The sequence below is a fragment of the Perca flavescens genome, chromosome 16, assembly GCF_004354835.1.
Source record: "Perca flavescens isolate YP-PL-M2 chromosome 16, PFLA_1.0, whole genome shotgun sequence".
Taxonomy (NCBI): domain Eukaryota; kingdom Metazoa; phylum Chordata; class Actinopteri; order Perciformes; family Percidae; genus Perca; species Perca flavescens.
Window position 1 is genome coordinate 15681941 of NC_041346.1, and position 21473 is coordinate 15703413.

At 39.4% G+C, this 21473-nt stretch overlaps 2 protein-coding genes across 5 annotated transcripts in view; one reads left to right on the forward strand and one right to left on the reverse strand.

Annotated features, from left to right (window-relative positions):
* Window positions 1-243: 243 nt before the first annotated feature.
* Window positions 244-11834, forward strand: LOC114571332 (dopamine beta-hydroxylase-like). Its single transcript, XM_028602231.1, has 12 exons — window positions 244-612; window positions 2537-2683; window positions 3712-3969; window positions 4411-4587; window positions 5079-5181; window positions 5720-5886; window positions 6036-6179; window positions 7611-7649; window positions 8858-8917; window positions 9137-9264; window positions 9629-9788; window positions 11721-11834. The coding sequence occupies exons 1-12, from the start codon at window positions 244-246 to the stop codon at window positions 11832-11834; spliced, it is 1866 nt and encodes a 621-aa protein (XP_028458032.1).
* Window positions 11835-12307: 473 nt separating this feature from the next.
* sardh (sarcosine dehydrogenase) overlaps window positions 12308-21473 on the reverse strand; it is a 44945-nt gene continuing 35779 nt past the window's right edge. For 3 of the 4 annotated variants that reach the window (XM_028601763.1, XM_028601761.1, XM_028601764.1), the window contains 5 exons: window positions 20570-20663; window positions 18191-18353; window positions 17907-18075; window positions 16882-17017; window positions 12308-15725 (listed from right to left, as the gene is read on the reverse strand). In XM_028601763.1, the coding sequence (XP_028457564.1) occupies window positions 15597-15725; window positions 16882-17017; window positions 17907-18075; window positions 18191-18353; window positions 20570-20663 (691 nt within the window). In that variant the 3' untranslated portion in view covers window positions 12308-15596. Of the gene's footprint in view, window positions 15726-16881; window positions 17018-17186; window positions 17255-17906; window positions 18076-18190; window positions 18354-20569; window positions 20664-21473 lie in introns of those variants that run through there. The other variant, XM_028601765.1, reaches the window with a different exon arrangement.

The window sequence follows — 21473 nt, forward strand, 5'->3', positions numbered from 1 at the left end:
GGTCAGAAAGGAGAGCAGAGCCGCTGAAAAGGCAAACAAAACCAGTGAGTGTTTGAATTTGAAGAGTTCGAGCTCTGACAGAACTACAGCATTGTAACTACAGCACTGTAATTATTAGTGTCAGAGAAAAACTTTCTGGTTTGAACTCCACATCAACTCTGGCAGAAGAGACTGACGAAAAAAAATTTATCCTGAGAGAATTTGCCAATACACTGACGCTGATTGAGACCCATCATTTAGGCTATGAGGATCTGCAATAAGAACCTTCGCCTTCAGGACGTCACCATCATGTACTTCACTGCCCTGGCTGCTCTAATGGTGATCTTGGTGGCTTCATATCAGGGGCCCACCAACGCTATTGAATTGTCCAGCCTTAAATCAAACCCTTCCCGCCCTCTCCCACCTCTCCCCATGCCCTTTCGCGTGCCCCTTGACCCACGCGGGAATCTCCAGCTGGCCTGGAACATCAGCTACGCCGACCAGGAGGTTTACATGGAGCTGAGGGTCGCAGAGCTCAAACACGGCGTGGTCCTGGGGATGTCTGACCAAGGGGAGCTGACGAACGCTGACCTGGTGGTGCTGTGGGACTCTGGAGCTAATAGCTATTTTGGGGTAAGCAGGAATGTGTGTATAATCTGTCTTTCAAATGATTGAATTTAAATGGATTTGGGAAGTTAAATCTATAAAAAGTCAAAATGACACAAGGTTAGCCTCTAAAAAGGTGTAGATATCAAGCAGGTTTCTACACAAGGTGTAAAATCAAATCATTTTACTCTCTCACTTTTTTTTCCGATTGTTTTCTCTATGTTCACTTGTCAGATTTATAAATGCACAGGGATTACATAAAAGTCCTCAAGCCATGGTGGTTTCCCTCATCTGTCTGTGGTCCCCGGGGCATGAGATTGGTGTTTTTGCATATTTGACATATCCAAATTAATGTGCTAATTAAGATGTGTTAAATGCCTAATTTTTATTTTGCCACATACAAGCCTCTTTAACAGATTGAATATTTTTTGTCCTGAAATTTCCTGATAAATGTTATAATAAAAAACAATTTTCTTTTACATTTGCATTTTGTCCATACAGTTGCGTTTTGTCCATCACAGCAGGGTAAATACTAATTGCAGTTTAAAATGATCTAGTATCAGTTCTGATTGTTCTTCCTTGGACAAACCTCTTCTTTCTACTTTATTGGTGGCACATTATTACATTACATTTCATTTAGCTGACGCTTTTATCCAAAGTGACTTCCAGTAAGTGCATTCAACCATGAAGGTAAAAACTTGGAACAGCAAGAATCACATATAAGTAGTAGCCTACATAGCTTCTAAAAAGCCAAACTACAAAGTGCCACTTGTAAGTGAAAGATGTAAGTGCAATTTATTTACATTCAGACCATGAAGACCATGAAAGCTTTGCCCTCTGGTTCAGCTCTCTTTTCGTCACAACGGTGTAGTAAAGTGAATGTAATACTGCCCCTGCTGCGTTGATTCTCTGGCCAATCCCCTCACTCATGAACAAGACCCCTGAAGAAGGCTGTCTGTGGCACTACGTGTGGGTTGCTTCTCCCTATGTCTTTTAAAATTTCTATTATGAAATAGCCAGTAAAATAAAGGCTTTTAAAATAATTTTGAAGAAGAGTACCTTGGATTTTCCTTTTTTTCTACACTTAATTGAATTCCCGACCCCAAAGAGAACCTTCAAACATCCGACTGAACTTCCTGAGCACCCTGGACTTATTTGTCTTTCCAAGACCCCAAGGTACTTGAACTCCTTCACTTGGCGTAAGGACGCAAATTAGGTCGATTTTGGACACTTTCAATTTAGGCCCCCACCAGGATCTAAAAAAAAGGACAAAGATAGGTTCAAATTTGTTCAAGTCTCTCAATTTAATTTATTTTCAAAATCGTTGGCTTCAGAATCTTTTGCAGTTTGTGTGGAACCGTTATATAAGAGGGACAGAGAGGGAGATAGCAAAACAGAGAACTTAGGTGCTATTCTGGACGGATATGAATGTGAGAAACATAACAGAAGCGGATTGACTGAGCTGTTGCAAAGCTTCCTGGTATTGAAGTGGAATCTTATACAACGGATTGTGAAAGTTTCACTGTAGGTTTGTGTTAATTTTAAAATTAACAAACAATAGTAAACATAATTTTTCCTCTAGTTTATGACATTTATTTGGCAATTTACATCTCAGTACAAAGCTTTCTTTCGTGTCTCAACAAACCTTCCTTTTCAAACATTTGTCAGCTAAATCTAACCACTTAGTCCTTTTTCCTGCATTATAATTAGAAAAATGTAATTGCCCTTTATATTTGATATACTCTCCTACCCGGTTTGCATGGACACATAGCTCCCCTGAAATTTCTTCAGTAATGGGTGAATCCAACTCCACTAAGCCCAACTACCAACAACCTCCATTCCTCTATTAAAACAGAAATGAGCCGTTTCCCTTAGTTATTTAAAACCTCAGTTCAGAAAATGTTACCCATATCTACTTAAAATCATGGCTTTGTTGTGTCTTGTTCTTCAGGATGCGTGGAGCGACAGCGAGGGTCACGTTTCATTGGACAGCCAACAAGACTACGAGTTGATGGAAGCCAAACACAAATCTGATGAATTCTACCTACTCTTCAAGAGACCGTTCAGTACCTGTGATCCCAGAGACTACCTCATAGAGGTGTGGTTAAATTTATTTCCACAGTCTGTGTCTGTGTACATGTCAGGGAAGCTGTGGGTCTAGTGTGCACTTATTAGAATTTTGTTTTGTTTGGCCTCTGCTTCTCCTTTATATCCATAATCTTGAGTTTGCAAATTCTGGTCCCCCAAGAATCAATAGCAACAAGTAATTCTAACTACTAAAGGAGGGTTGACACCGTTGGTATGGCTGTGACTTGCTCTGCTTTTCTTGTGTCACATTCTTTATGAGCGGAGTAAACTGTCAACAACCTTACTGGCTTCCTTATAACACTAGTGCAGTGTTCTGTTGTCATGAGTCTCCCATTGTTCTATTGTTTATCTTTCTGTCTTTTTTATTTGATGCTTTGTTAAGCACTGAATTTCACTAATCTATATGAAAAGTACTATTGAAATGTTTGATTAATGCAGGGTCTTCTCCTGTACATTTATGTCACCTCTCCATTCTACCTGAGCGCATGTAAAGGGCGAGCGCATTTGTTGCTTTATATGTTGCAAATGGCCTCGAGCCAAAATAATGTCTGTCAATACTGAACTTGACCGTTAACAGATGGTGAGAAGATAGCATGTCAGGAAGGCAGGAAAGATGGCGTTTAAGTGTGTAACCTGACACAGTGTATTTGCACTGTATGTGTTAATTATGCATGTGTGTCTGGGAGGGTGTGTGTGTCTGCAGTTTGTGATATTTTCAATACTGTCTTAAGTGCATTATAAAAAAGCAATGAGACTGATTATCATGGAGAGCTCATGGTTTTAAGTGTGGACATAAAATCCTCAGACAGTTGGACGGATCAGCACAATTTCCACTGTAACATTCATTATAATGAATATGGTTTCCATGGTGCCGCATCAGACCTCTAAGTTGCAGACACAAAACCAAACGTCATCACCATGACAACATAATGAAAAGTTGCCTTCATAGGGCATTATAGCCAAATAATAATCCTAAGGGACTGTTAATTTGAAAAACACATCCCTGCATTTTTTCTGATTTATTTTGTGATTGATAAGGAGGGAACTGTGCACATCATCTATGGATTTTTGGATAAACCACTTGCCTCGCTGGAGCAGCTGAACCTGTCCCGGATCCACACAGGAGTACAGAGAGTGCTGATGCTGCGCCCTGACACACCGTCACCCACACTGCCTCCAGATGTGCAGACGCTGGATGTCGTGGCTCCAAATGTCGTCATCCCAAATCAAGAGACCACCTACTGGTGCTTCATACAGAAGCTGCCTGAAAACATGCCCAAGAACCACATTGTTATGGTAAAAATGCCTCTGAAAATAGAAACACTTAACACAGAGTTTTACACACAGTAGAGTGGGTGGTTTGGATGGGGAGATTGTGCACAGGCAGCTATTATTATTGCTCCTTGTTTACCGGCTGGGCCTTACAAAACAAAAGAGGCATTGTCATGGTTAGAAAGAACAACAACAAAAAACACATCACCTCACATTCTTTTCTCACAGAAATATGAACAGGTTGAGTATAAAAACAGAATATTATGACATATGGAAGCTATTGTTGCAAAACATGTATGTTTGTATATATAATGTTTGTATATTTAATTTATATATGATAGAACTTTTTTTTGGACACCTTTAAAGGTAAAGGTATTGCCAAAACTTGTATCTGTAAAAACACATAAAACAACATCACTCTCACTTTTCAGTTGTTTCTGTTTTCCATCTCCCTGTTCCTGTCAGTATGAGTCAGTGATAACTCCAGGTAACGAGGCCATCGTGCATCACATAGAAGTATTCGAATGTTCTCCGGATGTCAGCGACGTTCCAGAGTATAGCGGCTCTTGTGATGACAAGATGAAGCCGGGCAAGCTCAACTTCTGTCGCCATGTGCTTGCTGCATGGGCTATGGGTGCTGAGGTATGATTGGAATCAGACACCCACACACATCCTCTTACTTCTGTCCTTATAGGCACCTTCCACTGACTATATTCATCCCCTATTCCCAAGACTAAAAGAAAACAGTGCTGCAAACATATCCTCACCACGTACCTGCATATAACTTTTTTGATGCAAATAAATCCAAGTCCTAACTCTAAAATTGCCCCTTGAAGCAGAGCATTTCACTTGTATGTGTGTGAGGTTTCAGTATAGCATGTGAGCGTATACATTTTCAGTAGTGTATATGAAAGCATTTCAGCAGTGTGCGTGAGAGTACTTTACTTGTATGTGTGTGAGGTAATTGTGAATAATGTCCCTGATGGCCCCTCATAGTCTTCCTTCAATCCTATTTAATACAATGCCTGAATATACCAAATAGAACAATCCACAAATGATTGGGTAAGATGTAAAATGTTCAGGAATAAAATACAGGAATAAAAAAAATGTGTGTGTGTGTGTGTGTTTTGCAGGCTTTTTACTATCCTCCTGATGCAGGGCTGCCTATGGGTGGACCAGGTTCCTCGAGGTTCCTTCGTCTTGAGGTCCATTACCACAACCCTCTCCTTATATCTGGTACATACAGTACCCGTGCATAAGCTGTAACACATGCACTTTTTTTGGCTTTTTTTTTTTTTTTACACACACATGCGATTCTCTGTTTCTCTCCATTGAGTGCTGGACTTATCTTCAACAGAGCGATTCATTTAACATTTTCCAGATATACCTTTTGATCTCGCCTGTACAAGTCACTACAGACTTTACTTTGCTTATCCTGATCTGACCTTACAATACGCATATATCCTACAAAACTATCTTTGAATTCTCGACATTTCTTATTTGCTTTATGATTGTGTGCTTGATCTTATCTCTTTCTTCAAACATTTCCTGCAGTTCAACAGAGATAGAGTGAAGGCTTTGCATCAACTTGACACCAATAATCAAGCCAGAATAAAAGCAACACTGGTGTGATCTTGTGCTGAATTATTTGCAATATATGCCTTAGTTAGATGGCTAACAAAGCAAAATAATTCTGGTTGGTATTGTAATATGATCTACTAGTAAACTGACTGCATGTTGCATATTGTAATATTCCATGATATTCTCTATGCAGGCCATCCTGACTCATCAGGGATACGGTTGCATTACACCCCAAGTTTGAGGCGGTACGATGCAGGGATCATGGAGCTGGGCCTCGTTTACACTCCTATCATGGCTATCCCGCCCAAGCAACACACCTTCTACCTCAGTGGATATTGCACCTCCAAGTGTACACAGACTGTATGTATTAAAATAAAGAAAGAATGCTGGGCAGATATTCCAGCTGGCATGCCACATATAATTAAGTTTTGGTCCCTAAAGCACAGAAATCTCAGTTGGAGCTTGACCCTAAAAAGTCTGTTTCTCGGTCGGTCTGTTTGTCTATCTAGGCTTTGCCTCCAGGAGGAATCTATATATTTGCGTCTCAGCTGCACACCCACCTGGCGGGGCGTGGGGTGAGGACAGTTTTGGTGAGAGGAGGCAAAGAGCTGGAGGTGGTACAGGAAGACCAGCACTTCAGTTCACACTACCAGGTGAGCAATATAATGGCTCAGTTTACCCAGAGGAACTCAGTGCAGTGTTCCACCTTTGTGCATCTTGTATTGTATTAATGTATATAGTGTTAGATTGGATAAAAGTGAGTTTTACTTACATCACACTGAGCAGTGTGCCACTGGGACAAAGATTATGTGAAAATTACAAGCAAATGCTTGATGGTCCATTGTGTACTTGTTGCAGATGTGTTTAAGTGAAAATACTGGCCATGTTATATTAAAAAAAAGAAAAAATGGGCGAAGGGAGTGGGATTGATTGATTGATTGTTTGGTCTCTATATTTCTCTTATCGTCAACAAATTCTTTAAAAACAGTCCACAAATGTATACTTGTATTCTCTAAGTATTTCCCTTAAACAGCAGGGGCACTGCAGTTTGTAGCAAAGTTACTTAAACAGCAGTAAATAGTGTATTTGTTGGGGAATATTTTCAGCAGTGGATGAATACACAAGTGGCGCTCTAGTGTATATCTCAAAACAAACTAGAACTGCAAGCAGTTGTGACAGTGCCCATGTGTATCGTTATAAAGGAACACATCAGCCAGTGCAACAGTGTGTCCCATTTATGTTGTTTTAATAGTTTTGTACAACAATGGAGGTGTATGGCACAGAGGAATGAGCATCTCAAGCTTTGTCTCCACACACATACAATATACTTACTTACTTAAGATACACTGAACACTGACATAGCTAACCAATCACTGATTACCTGAGCTCTTGTGGAATTTGCTATGATCTATGATATGCAGTCACAGAGAAGTAATGAAATCAATTTAGGCTTCATAAGGTAAAGTACAGTATCGTGGCAAGCTGCGTGGAAAGATTCACTCTACACACACTCACTGCATAGAGGCCATCCAACATCTGCTAGACTGCCTGATAAAATCTCCAGCTGCTGTTGATGTCAAACTAATCTAAGTGTACCTGTGTGTGGTGTTGTTTCAAACCCTGCAGCCTAATTATAGCCACATGAAGAGTTTATTAAACCATTCTCAGCAAAGCTAATAGACCTTTTCACACACAACACAGCTATTAACTATAAAAACTGCCTCAAGGAAATCATCTAAAGCAACCTGTGTTTTATCTTGCTGTGTTTGAAAATAGATCTACTGTATACTACAAAGTGTCCAATTATGCCCAAAATTAAGATGATAGAGAGATGCACTGTAAAAATATTTTCAGCGGTAACAAGGAATTCTATTATGATTTTTGAAAATCTTAAAAAGCACTTCTCTGTCCACTAATGCACTAAGATCATTGTCAGTGAAACCATTATTCATCATTCATAATCACATTACAGTTTACGGTCATATTATTAGGTTTAAGGTTTTTAAAAATAGGAATCAAAAAATGAATGTCGGGTGGACTCTCTCTTTAATATGCTGTATTTGTTTTTGTCTTCTTTCTTATAGACAATCCGAGTTCTAAGGAAAATGGCAAATGTTTTACCTGTGAGTATGAATTTGATCTCTATGCCTGCATTTGACAAAGATAGTGACTATTATATGTTTTAGTTTTCCACTGTGCAGATTTTACAATCAGACAGGAATGGGAATTTTACTATTCTGCAAACTCTGCCAATTTCTACTAAATGGTAGTTCCCCAGATGTATTTTTTTTCTCTCATTGCATTTAATGTAGTAAATTATAATTAGAATAGCTTGCTGCTGGATAAGGTGCTGCTTAAAGCAGCTACGAGGAGCTTTCAGTTTGTGTTGATTCTTTGATTCTTGGCCCCTTTGGACAAAAGTGGTAGTGTTTGAACCACACCAGGTAAAGATCTTTTCTAGCTGTCACAAGCCAAAGCACTAGAGATTGTTGTAGCAACCAAAGTATAATATAATAATAAGTAGAACTTCAAGCAGTTATTAACAGGGTCCAAGCCGGGGGACACAAGACACAAGATGAAAGTCGTTTATATAGCGCCTTTTATGAAACCCAACAACATTTTATACAAGTACAGGGAAAATCAAAACTGGGTGCTAAATGGAAGGTAGGTGTAATTTCATAGGCTACTCACGTACAACCACGTCTCGCATAATGTTATTTCATGAATGAAGTAGATATATTATATACCTGTCTATGAGGAAGAGGGTCAATTCAGGGTTGGTTTTGAATCCTTTCCAATCCTGTTATTGTCTCCATCTGTTGAATGTTGACTCGGGTTTTCGCCCTGTTGTCTGTCACTCTCCCTTTTAGCTTTTAGTAGTTCTTCGTTTAATTTACTTTTTTCTGTGATGGTCCTGCCTCAGTATCAGCCATAACTATGACAGACAACTTCTAAAATATAATTAAATTAAATACTATAAGGCCAATATAAAGAAATCTCCTTGTACCTGGCTGGATACAATAACAGAGGCACTTTTCCGGTGTTGCGCCGAAATCTGTGACCCATCAGAATGTGTGACTGTAGTCAGTCTACCTGCCGTAAATCATTTTGTGACTTCACAGGAAGAATCTAAACCCGGGCAAAGGCATATATAAAAACTATATGAAAATAGTGGTGGTTTTCACCGTTAAGTCTTGTTTGCTGTTACTGGTTTGCTGCACGTCATAAAAAAATAACTCATGTTTTGTCAGTAACCTTAAATAATCTTCAGTGCTCTTTGTTGAACATAAAACATGGTGAACTGCTGGTGTATTTGTGCTTGATCCTGCAGGGTGACGTCCTCATAACAAAGTGTACTTATAACACAGAAGATAGGAGCAAGCCTACAGTGGTGAGGAGCACACTATTTTTATATTGCTAAAGTTCACCTTGAGCACTGTTAACAGCAACAGCATAAATATCTTGAGTAATGCCTGCTCTAATCTCTCTCCTCCATCCATCTTCCTCCTTCATATTCCCTTCTGTCTCTCCCCCTCTAATACCTACATCTGTTCTTTGTACTATATATCTACACCTTCCTCTATCTCTATCCAAATCTCTCTGTCCTCAGGGAGGTTTTGGCATCATGGAAGAAATGTGTGTTAACTACATTCACTACTACCCTCGAACTAAGCTGGAGCTCTGCAAGAGCCACGTTGACCCAGGATACCTGCAGAAATACTTTAACTTCATTAACAGGTAGCACACGCACAAACAGTCTCCCTCTCCCTCAAATCATTTGCTTGTTCCCTTTGTCCTTTATTCTTTCTTTTTCATTTTCCTCTCCATTTTCCTGGTGTGACTAAGCAATTTTTGCTTTCAGCATTCACCCCTACCCCCCTTTGTCCTTTGCTCCCGGGATCCAGTTTTTTATACTTTTATACTACTTTTAATCTCAAAGACCAGATGCTTTGTCCATTAAAGTGAAACTGTGTTCTCTCAACGCCAATTCTAACTGCTTTTTTTTTTTTTTCAATCTCTTCCTCCTTTCTCAATCTGCCTCCCTTTATCGACTTTCCTTCAACCTCTCTCTCTCCGTCCCTCCATCCTGCCCTCCTTTCAGGTTCCACGGAAATGACCAGTGTGTGTGTGGTGAGGTGGGTGTGACGGAGCAGTATTCTCAACTACAGTGGGACACATTCACCACAGAAGTGCTGGACTCCCTTTATAATACAGCCCCCATCTCCATGCACTGCAACCAGTCAACTGCACGCCTCTTTCCTGTAAGCCCCCAATCTCTCACACACACACACACACACACACTATAATCGACTGCCAAGCAACCAAATACACCAGTTCAAAGGCTGGATGGACAGCTTTTTAACTTGTAACACACACACACACACACACACACACACACACACACACACACACACACACACACACACACACACACACACACACACACACAGGATCAGAGCGAATAAATCAATTACAGTTAAAAAATATGTAGAGGCCTTGATCAAGGTTTTTTATCCAAAAGAAAGAAAAAAAAACATCCTCCTTGATGTATAACATCACTTAAGCAAGTGCAAACCAGGAAACAAATTCCAGTAGTGTTTGGGTAAAAACATCAAGAGCACAGGTAACATAAAGTTAGCTACTCTAGGTTTGGAAACCAGCATATAATTTAAAACATCAGGATGAGGCTCATGAAAGGAAATATACTGCTAGATCTCTCCATACACAGATGCTGTTAACTAAATTAATTTTCATTCATTTATTTTATTAACTTCAACTACAAAACTAGCATGCGTTCCATTAATGGTGCCATCACTGGAAGGCAGTTGAAAGACTTCGGCTACAACTGCTTTCAAGATGTTTTAGGTGAAGCCATCAATGTGTGAAATAATCTCAAAGTAACTCAGCAGCCAAACGTTAGTCAGGTCTTTGTAGTGTTGATAATCCATATAGAGGGCAGAAGAAAAGTTAGCAAGGAATGATGAGGGGTGCACCAACTATAGGCAGGAGCTCTTGCAAAAAAACAATTTTGTTTTATTAACAAAAATGGTTAGAGGAAGAAAAACTTGTGAATGCAACAAAGACAACTGAACGCCACAGCCCTCCCTCTCAACCTCTCCGAACTGCAACCCATGATCTGCTCAGGCAAACAGGCGAGCATTCAAATAATACACAACAGAACACAAAGCAATAATCGCTAACATTTCAATTGAGCTAGACACACACAAGCACACCAACTTCCACAATTTTACCCTTCCTGCCATCAGCTGACAGTGTCAAATCAATCACCCACTGCTTAGAGGACCTAAGGATGCACACCTGTTTTCACCTTCACTGAATGAGGAGATCAGCTTCAACCATAGACATATATAAAATGGAACAACAGATCCCGTTGCACTGGACGGAGATCAGTGAAGGATATTAGAAGCACTTTTCCGGTGATGGCTGAGCGTTACTGCGCAGGCTCCAACTGTGAGAGACGACGTAAATGTGACGTGAGCAACCTGTCTGAAAGTTGTAAGTCTTCTGGTAGCTGTGCCAAGAGAAATCTTAATCATTCTGAATCTTGCAGAGACGGAGAGCGTAGGTATATGTAAGGAGATAACATAGGCACAGGGTTATTATTACTAACTAACATGCTAGTTAACATTAGTAATTAAACAGCTAATGTAAGTCAAAACTGCCTGCAAGTTTCTCCTGTACTATACGGTAATTTCTCTACTGTGCGACATAAGTTGCGTGGTTATGACACAATTGTTAGCCTATTTTTACAAAAACGCCTGCTACGGAGCAATAACATGAGATACAAGGTAATGGAGCCTGTTATACATTGTCGTGTTTCTTTAGAAATAAACAATGGACAAAGAGTCTTTAAACACTTCAGATGTAAAGTTATTCGCTGTCAAAGTGACGTCAAAATGAATGGCAGTCAATGGAACGCTAACTGAAGGTGATGGCTTGGTAGCATCAAAATGGCGCAGCCATTTCACGGTCTTAAAGCTATGCGCCATAAAAAATACACTCAAGACCACAAGACAGCCTTGATTGTATTTTTTGCTGACATGTTGGATATATTGTACAGTAATAACTGTGCAGTTACTTTATAAAACCTGCAGTCTAAATATCAAGGATACTACCAGTTTCTTTGCCAAACAACTCATCTTGTTACTAACATAATAAATCTGTTTCTACAGGGAGAGTGGGACAAACAGCCTGTACCGGTGGTTACTTCCATCCTTGAAAAACCTCGCTACCCCTGTGAGGGAGGATCACTTCCCACCAGCCGCCCCCTTACACCCCCGATCTGAGCCAGGGGGCACCAAGGCATGCTTCAGCCCGACGAGAGGGAAAGTTAAAGAAGCCCCTGTTACTTTGCAGAATTTACCCTGGTTTCATCTGTTTGGGAATAGATGATATCCTCTGGGTTTCCTTAGCCCCACTGACATGATATGCCTAAAGTATATTTAGTTTCTGTGTTATTATAGTTACACACAAATTGATAATAATCCTATTCATGGTTTTAAAGCACTGGACATTAAAAGTGGGATTGAAATCTAACATATAAAGTGTGACAAACTAATTAGTGCTGGGGACAAAAATGTTAACTACTTTAAAAGTAAATTATTATGATTTTACTACTATAAATAAAATAAATAAATGAAACTTTACTTTTCATTCATCATTTTCATACTTTAACATTGTAATTTCCACCCTCTTTCGCTACACGCCTGTATGCCTTCGCATTATTTTTTTGTGCATTAAATAATAAATGACAAAAATGTTGGCAGTTAAACAGGAATTTATTGAGACACAAATTGCAAATTGTAGATAAAATGAGTCTGGTTTAACATTATGTTTACATTTGTACTGGTCATTTTCTATATTTGAACTGGTCAAACAATTCTCTTAAGACATTTTGCATTTAAGAATCAACTTCACCTGCTTTCTACACACAGGCGGGAAAATATAATTAATAATCAAATTCTATGTTAAGTGTCAAAACAAAGAAGACATTTTGTAGTTAGGTTGATATATTTAACATGGTTATTACTGCACATACCTGCAATTAGGACATAAATCAGCTATCAAGGTACAGTACTACACTGGTGATTTATTTTTATGCTGTTTAAGGGCCCATTCAGACCAAATAAAGCAATCTGCAGATTTTCTGCAGGGTTGTGCAGCGGTATGGGATTGTCACTGAAACAGCCTATTTGTGTGACGTCTTGTTGAGTTCTTTAAACCCAGACATATCGACTGGGCTTTGATGTTTGGAAAACATTTAGCGGTTACACAAACTCCTGGACAGTTCAGTGCTTGCGTTTCATGTTTTAAAACTTTCTTGTTTCCTGTTTTTCTTCACGGGAGTCTCACACCGACCCAAAACCAAACAAAAAATTCTGATCACCGGTTACATGATTGTCCACTGCAGCGTGACGTGGGGTTGCGTATCTCCAACGTTGAGTCGGTCTCAACTTTTTGCACTACCCCAACTCGAAATGAATTGAAAGACCTACATTTTTGCTGCACCGTCTGACTGCCGACGCAGACTTAAGTCACAGTTTTTCCTTTAAGACATTTTCATTTCAACAACCATGAGTTGTCAACAACAAAAACAGAAGCTACCTAGCTAGCAAACATGTTAGCAGTTTTAGTTTTTATGCCACACACACACACAGTAAAGTAAATACACCATACATTTTCAATGACTCAGTAAACCGTCAAATTAAGACCTGTCCCAAGGAACCTATAAGGACTTGGCTAGTTGGTTCAGCATAATTAAAATTTTAATTACAGAAATACTACAATACATTCCTGCCATACTCCTGAATTAAGTTTATATTTTGACTTGAAAGTAAGTGGTAAGAGACCAAGGTGTTGTTTAATGTGCTGTTGCAGAATGCAGATGCTTCCCAGTAAAAGTACTCCATTACGCCCCCTGATTCACCTTAGTGTGAAGCAGATGTAAAGCATACAGCAAAACAACACTACATGAGAGCTCAAGGATGTCTGAATTGGCAGAGAAGTCGTATCAAGTAACAATGCATGTGTTACAAATACAAAACTAAGAGAATTGAGTTTGCAGCGACAGAGCAAAGCAACATAAACACTGTCTGCCTAAGATTTAGTGAAAGTGAACCTCTGTTTTTAGTCATTATTATCAGGACAAACATCAGTCACTGTAATCTGTAAACTGTAAACTGCCAGAAGGCCAGTGTATAGATTATCCTAATACATCATCATCATTGCCTAATAGGATAAATCAGAAATGAAATATTACAGCACTACATCATAATCTAATATAGTGCACTATAAGGACAAAATCTGAATTTACGACTTCACTCTAATATTAGCTTACCTAATTATGGCTTACAGGGGTTAACTTTTTAGCGTAAGTACAAAATAATTGTCAATTTACGGTACTTTCAACATGTATGCACCTGTTTTTTTGCCCTATCATCAGTACTTTGGGTACAAAGGCAGCAGCTCTCTTTGCTTCATATAAAACATTACCATCATACCTATAATCTTGGTAATAAATAGTCTTTAGGTTCACGGTTATGCTGCTAGTTCTTTATAAAGATATATTAAGATTTCCTGAGTTATCTTCTAGTGTTATAGACATTCTGAATTAGTTTGATTTGATTGTTGATCGTTTGAAAAGAGCAAAAATCGTACCGTTAAGTTTCTATTTTTAAAACTAAACATTGATAAAGATTCTGCTGTTATTTCAGTACTTAAGATCAATCCAGGAGACGCAGGCTTATTCAAAGTTAGCTGGATCAGAAATAGGTCTTTTTCAGTTTACCCAGTGTAAACTGTACTGGTAAAACGTCTTTGATTACTGGAGATAATAAGATGAATTTGTCTTCATAGTGATACATCAGATCATTCACAAGAGAACAGTCTTACTCTCAAACCCAGAGCTGGTATAAAAATGTTGATAAAACATTTATACCAGAATTAAATCAGCACCTCTTTTAGATCTTGATACAGATTTTTAGACCATCTATAAAAGTTCCATCTCATCACAGATATAATCTTATATATTAAATTCTAATATAAAATTATCATATTTAAGATGCATAGTATTTCACAGAGAGGTTTAGAGTAAAATAGCTGCACCTGCATGTAAAATAATCAGTTGCACCTAGGTTTGTTAAGGGTTGGAAAATTTACTGTAAATTTCCAAAGGAAGTAAAGCTCGGGAATATTTGGAATTTTGCTAAATTTAATATGAAAATCAAAACTTTAAATATTAAACTTATTTGGGAGAAATATAAACATAAAAAAATACTAGGTCTTATGGCATGTTAAAAGTATGGCCATGTGATTGAATTGAATCTTTCACTGCATTCAGCAGCATCAACATCACATGTACGGATGATTTGCCAGCAAATGGGAATTACAAGTAAAGTAAAATTACAACTCTGCATGCACAGTGCATTCTCCATCACATGTGCAGCCCACGCTGCTGCACTGTCTGAGCTAAAGGACTACATGCTTTCATCTAAGTCTGATTACATTACTGGGGTAAATATACTATTTATATTTTAGTTAACCAGCAGATAGCCTTAAAGCAAAGTACACTTTGGTAACTTGCTTACACCTTCTGCTAGTTTTTGCTAGCTAGCGGTTACCATGTGGGAAGTAGTTTGATTGAGCGTGCTAATTCAGTAGTTTTCATAAATTTATTTCAATTCATTTTTCATTGCAAAACATTTCTTTTATAAATTAGTAAGTTATAAATCCGTGGGCTGGCACACAGCTCACATTGTCTGCCAGCAGCAAGCCACGCCCACCTTTGAGTGATCCAATCAAATACGAGGAACCTGATTTAAATCCCCTTTCCCTAATCAATAGATTATGTCCGCTTATGATATGGTAAAAAGGTTTTTTTCTATCTGCATATGACATGGTAAATACAGCAAACAACCCCTATATATCCATTTTAATACCGTTCCTATGGAAAGTTTCCATTTAATAGTCATTTTGAAACCCTAGTTGCTGCTCTCTCAGCCTCATTCTCTGACCAGTATGTTTTCTTCAGTTTCCACGTGTGGTCCTTCTCAAGCGTAGATGCCCTTGATACGTTTATTCTCAGGGTCAAATGGAGATTTGAGGTGGGCCTTGGCCTCATATGTCACTCCCATCCTCTCCAGGGTAAACTGCCCACTCTTTATGAAATCTGCACTCACCTGATAAAAAAGGAAGAGAGATCAGAGCATGAAAAGGAGAGAGTGGAGAGAATTTACATTTTGGTAGATGATGAGACGATGGAGATAGAAAATGAGATGACAAATTAATGCACACTTCTTGTGAAAATAGTGTCCCCAGCTGGCATAGCACTCCAGGAGTGACAATTTCACGGCGTTCGTATCTGACAGTAGAGAAGGGCGCAGGAGTCATGAAACGCTGAATGCAATCCATTCACTCATGAGTCAATGTAAGCTCCCTTGTAACCCAGAGAGATCATTTTCACTGACTGACTCCACTGTGTTTGATTATCAGTTGTCAAAAATGTATTTCCAAAGAATGTGTTTCAGGTCTAATTTATTCATATCTCCTCCACCTGATCTAACAACACAGGTGAGGGAGGTGTGGTTGGAGGCCAGCAGCAAGCCATGCCCACACTTGAGCAATCCAATCAAATATGAAGAACACAATTTAAATCCCTCTTTTAACTATACCCTGCTCACATATCACAAACTAAAATTGACTGCCAAGCTGCCCCATCTCCATGCACTGCAACCAGTCGACTACACGCCTCTTTCCTGTAAACACACATGCCAGTAATGAGACTAGAGCCCTGAGACCTATCTGTGTGGTTACATGTGTAACACACAAACACAAGGACACACATGCTAACACACACATGTGCACGCAGTGTGTCTACTGATGACACCCTCATAGATACAGATCTCAAGACTCAGTAGGATTGTTGTCAACTTTTTGTGTCTCTCTTGCTGCTTCCATCATTCTGTTTGATTTTCCATCTATTATTCTGTGTGCGTCTGTATTATCATCAAGAGAGAGAAACGCACACAAAAAAATCTGTAAGCTGGCCAATAAAACTATATTCAGTGTATTTTTTAGTGTAAAGTGAGTCGGGGGACCAGCTCTCTGTCTGGTAGACTCATGCACCACACAAATACTGTACTTTGTTTTTCTGGTTAAGTGTAGGTATTCATTCTAAGTGTTAGGGAAATGACATATGGAGTACCCAAGCAAATTAATAGAGACACAATTACAACAGCAACCAGAAAACTGAACATAGTAAACACAGAACAATGAAAGAGATAAAGTGAGAGATAAAGGGTGTAGGTATAAGTGTTGTGTGTTTAAGGCCTTTACCACTCCTCCAGCAGGGTTGCGGATATATCCATATCCAATAGTTTTGTCGATAAAGAAGCCATATTCAGAACGGCGTAGGTGACCAACAGGAGTGCCGTTACGGAAAACGGCCTCTAGACCGAACATCGGTACTTTCCTGGTTGAGAGAGAGAGAAAGAGAGAGAGAGCAAGAAGGGTGTTTAACTACATTCAAACAAACACCACACATGCTCGGTTTCTTTCACACACTCACAAAATCAACTAATTTAATTGAAATTGGACTATTTTTTAGTATATTTAATAAAATCTGTTCCTGTGCACAGTACCATGTGCAGAAGTCTGTTGGCTCTAAACTCATCAGACTTTGACTCCAACACAGCAGACCGAGTCCCTCCTGCACACACAAGATTCACTTGTATATACAGACGCACAGACAACTACACACACTTGCACTAATCTGTCATCAAAGCAAATTGCTCTTGTGTGCTTGCATCTCCAGCATGTAAACTCATCAGGATCAGAGAAAAAAAAACTTTTTTTTAGTTTGACCATCATGCATTTTTGAGTGAGCATTCTTTTTTAACATGTAAGGTTTGTAGACTTTCCTCAACTCATTCAAAGATGTATATTTTAAATGCTTTATATGTTTTTGCACAAAAAAACTGAAAAAAAAAAAAAAAAAAAAACGTTTTCAGTTAGTTACTAAAAGAAAAATCTAGGGTGTAAAATGTCTAAAAAGAAAAAAGAAAAGGAGGGAAATTCAATAATATTCCACTACACTGCTTTTCCATCCTGTTACACAATATGTGTGGGGCTCAGGCATCTAAATCATAGACATGGTCTTTTTAATAAGTATTACATTTACTTCTACTGCACATTTGGTGAATGCATTAATATCAATGATTCTGTTCCTAAATTATTGTAGGTTATGGTTAGGAATGTAGGATGTATAAGTGGCTTCACTACACAAAGCTTAATTTTGTTTTGGTGCCAATATAAAAATGCAATTAATTTCTTTCTGACTAATAATCGCAGGCTTTACTGACTCATCAATGGTAAAGCAGACGATACGCCTCCTCAGCCCCTCCTCCTTCTGTTTCTCCAGCCTATCACGGCCCTGGAACGGGATCGAGCTCTTCAGTTTGCAGGTGAAGCCGAGCCCCGACTCCAAGGGTGTGTCATCTGGGCGAAGGTCAGCGTGCCAATGTCTGTACCCTGATGAACAGGGAAAGAGAAATATATTAAAAATAAGAGGCATCAAAAGAAAGCTCTATCTGAGCTTGATTTGTATTTGAGAGTTAGTTATTCATGACCTCTTATTCAAAGTTACCTTTCTCTATGCTGAGTGAGTCGATGGCCCTGTAGCCTGAGTTGATGATGCCGTGCTTTGCACCAGCAGCCATGACAGCATGGTAGACTGGAAGGCAAGAGTCTTTGGGAATGTGCAGCTCCCAGCCGAGCTCTCCGACAAATGACAGACGCATAGCTCGCACCTGGACGAGAGAGGGGAGGCTTAGAGAGATGGAGAGAGGCATGTAGAGGAGCAAGCTGCCACACTTGTGCTCAGTCTAACACACACACACACACACACACACACACACACACACACACACACACACACACACACACACACACACACACACACACACACACACACACACACACACACACACACACACACACACACACACACACACACACACACACACACACACACACACACACACACACACAGCAGTTTTTGTGTGCTGCTGCAGAATAGCAAGAAAACATCAGAAAATGATTGGAATACAACAGATGCAAGGATAAGATAAGGTGCACAAAAAGGGAAACCATAATCTCTCTTTAGAAATGAAAGTCCAAAATGCTTTAAGTCCTGAGAGAAATTGATGCGGGTTACTGTAAGAGTTTAACATGACGGAGGAGGAGTGAAGGAGTGAGTGAGGGGACAAAGTCAGCGGAATAGAGACACTGTACAGGGAAGTAGGTAGAAAAAGGGCATGAGAGGCGGAAAGAGGGGAAATATGATGAACAAGAAAATGTAAAAGTAGACGCTACGGATAAAAAAAAAAAAAAAAAGGGGGGGAAATATTTATTGCTATTCTCATATATTCGTCTATTATGAATCTTGGGTATGAAAACGTTTTACGCAACACTTCTATTGTAGAGATTTTGGAAAATGTTGCAAGAACGGTGTTGAATAGGGCACAGCTTTCCAAAAGATACCATCTCAAAAACTTGTCTTTCAAACTGCAAACAACTGTAAACAAAAAAAAAAAAGTCTGGAAATCCCTGTACTGAACTGCTCAGCAGCTGTGGAAAAATTAACTGCAAGTAGAATCTGTCCATCTTGTAGTGGCAATCGATGAAAATGTTTGGGGCATCCACTAATCCAGATCTTCCTGTATCTTTCAGGCCATTATAGTCACAACAGAAACACCCAGGTTGACAAATACCAGAATGGTAAGAATGCAAAATTATATATGTGGAAAGCTAAAGAACAAAAGAAAAGGAAACAAATTAGAAAATGTGGAAAGGAGTGAAAAAGGAAGAGAGAACTCTCCAACAGTTTCCCCAGTCAGTGCTGTGACAGTCAGGCCATCTGGCCAGCCAGGGACCACCGTGGGACCCATATGTACCCCATGTTACTGTGGAGAGGACAGTACATGTCAGCCCACGCTTATTCACAACACACACTCCATGCATGCCTTATGCACACTGTCACTCATACACTTACAAGGCACACATCAAATATGAACACAGAGCACACAAGTACAAAAATGCATTTAAACATGAATTCATGACCTAACACGCATGCCAGCACACTCGCTTCAACTGGCAAGTTAGGGAGAGGGAGGGAGAGAGAGAGAGAGAGAGAGAGAGAGAGAGAGAGTCAATTGAGCTATGAGGGTAGCAGAGGGCAGAGAGTTAGAGAGAGAGCTGTTTTCTCGCAGCTGTGCCACCCGGACGAGGCCAGCAACCAGCACAAGCAACACATACACACATGCACAAACACTTCTGTGGAGCTGTGAAAAGATGCTGACTGCAATCACCAGATAGTTGTATAATTCATGCAAGAGCAACCAAGACAGAGCCAGTGTGTGGACATATGTGTCGCTGCATGAGCGGTTACAACAAGCTCTTCTTGATCTGAGGCCAGTAACGGTGTGGAGGTCAGACTGAGAGGCTGAGGATACATTACCTTACAGCAGTATTGTTTGAAAACTGAATGAAAAATACAGCCAAGTAAAAAATATATGATTTTCTCTGTGCTTGGAAACAATAGCGCATTAACTTTCTTTTGAGTTGTTAGACCTCAGGGGAAGAAGTAGAACAAGATAGAAGGCAACAAACTTTGTTGACTGAACCTTTAAAATAATAAACCAGTTTCAGTCAACTTCCTGTGATTTGCGTGAAAGTATTATTTAATTTACCTAGCACTGGTTATTTTGCAGCTGACAAATGTCCCACATCCAATTACTGTAGAAATTACTTGAGGCATTGAGTGCGAGTGTGATTGTTTGTGTGTGAGTGTGATTGTTTGTTTGTTTGTTTGTGTGTGTGTGTGTGTGTGTGTGTGTGTGTGTGTGTGTGTGTGTGTGTGTGTGTGTGTGTGTGTGTGTGTGTGTGTGTGTGTGTGTGTGTGTGTGTGTGTGTGTGTGTGTGTGTGTGTGTGTGTGTGTGTGTGTGTGTGTGTGTGTGTTCTCACCTGATGCCCTGCTGCGTTGACAACCTTGTGGGTAGAGAAGGGGAAAGCTTCATTGTTCAGGTCTGTGTCCAACACCTCCTGAAGCACCTCTCGACTGCACATGAAGAGAAAACACAGGGACAGTGTCAGTCAGTCAATATCATAGACTGTTAATATACAGTCTATGGTCAATATACTGTATTTTACACTTGCACCTGCAGCTGTGCAACTGTTGTGGTGAAAGATACTTAATCTGCATGCTTTTTAAATTATCAGATTTTATTTGACTAAAATCTGAAATATTTAAAAAACACATTACTACAAAACTACATGATGTGCTTGTTAGATTTGCTGTAGAAATGTACCATCTCTCCTCCCACAAACACAATAAAATCAATATTACATAAAAATGAGTCAAAAGAAAAAAAAGCTTTAGCTTTAGCTTTTCTTGGTACTGTGTTTGTGAGTGGGCAGGTATATGCCTTTTCTGGGAGATATTTTTGTAACAATGTGGAAGGAAGCCAGGGATGAAGATATTTGGGGAAGGGATTCAGGTTACGTGATTATGTGCTGCGCTTGTTTGTGTGCATCTTTGTGGGTGTCATTTTTTCAACAAAAAAAAAAAAAAGCAGTCAATGTGGTCATGGAAATGGGTGTATGGTCATATGTGAATAAAACATTCTTGCATATATGCATGAAAGTGCTAGTATGATGCACAGGCTCATATTTTCTTCAGGCTGTCCTCCAATTTCTGTCCTCCCTTAAGCAACGCTTTGCTCACTGAACTCCCAAGTTCAAGAGCAAGGCCAATCAGCTATATATAATCAGTGAACAAATCTGTTTGTTTGCGCGTGTGTGTGTGTGTGTGTGTGTGTGTGTGTGTGTGTGTGTGTGTGTGTACAGTCCATAGACTGTTAATATTAAT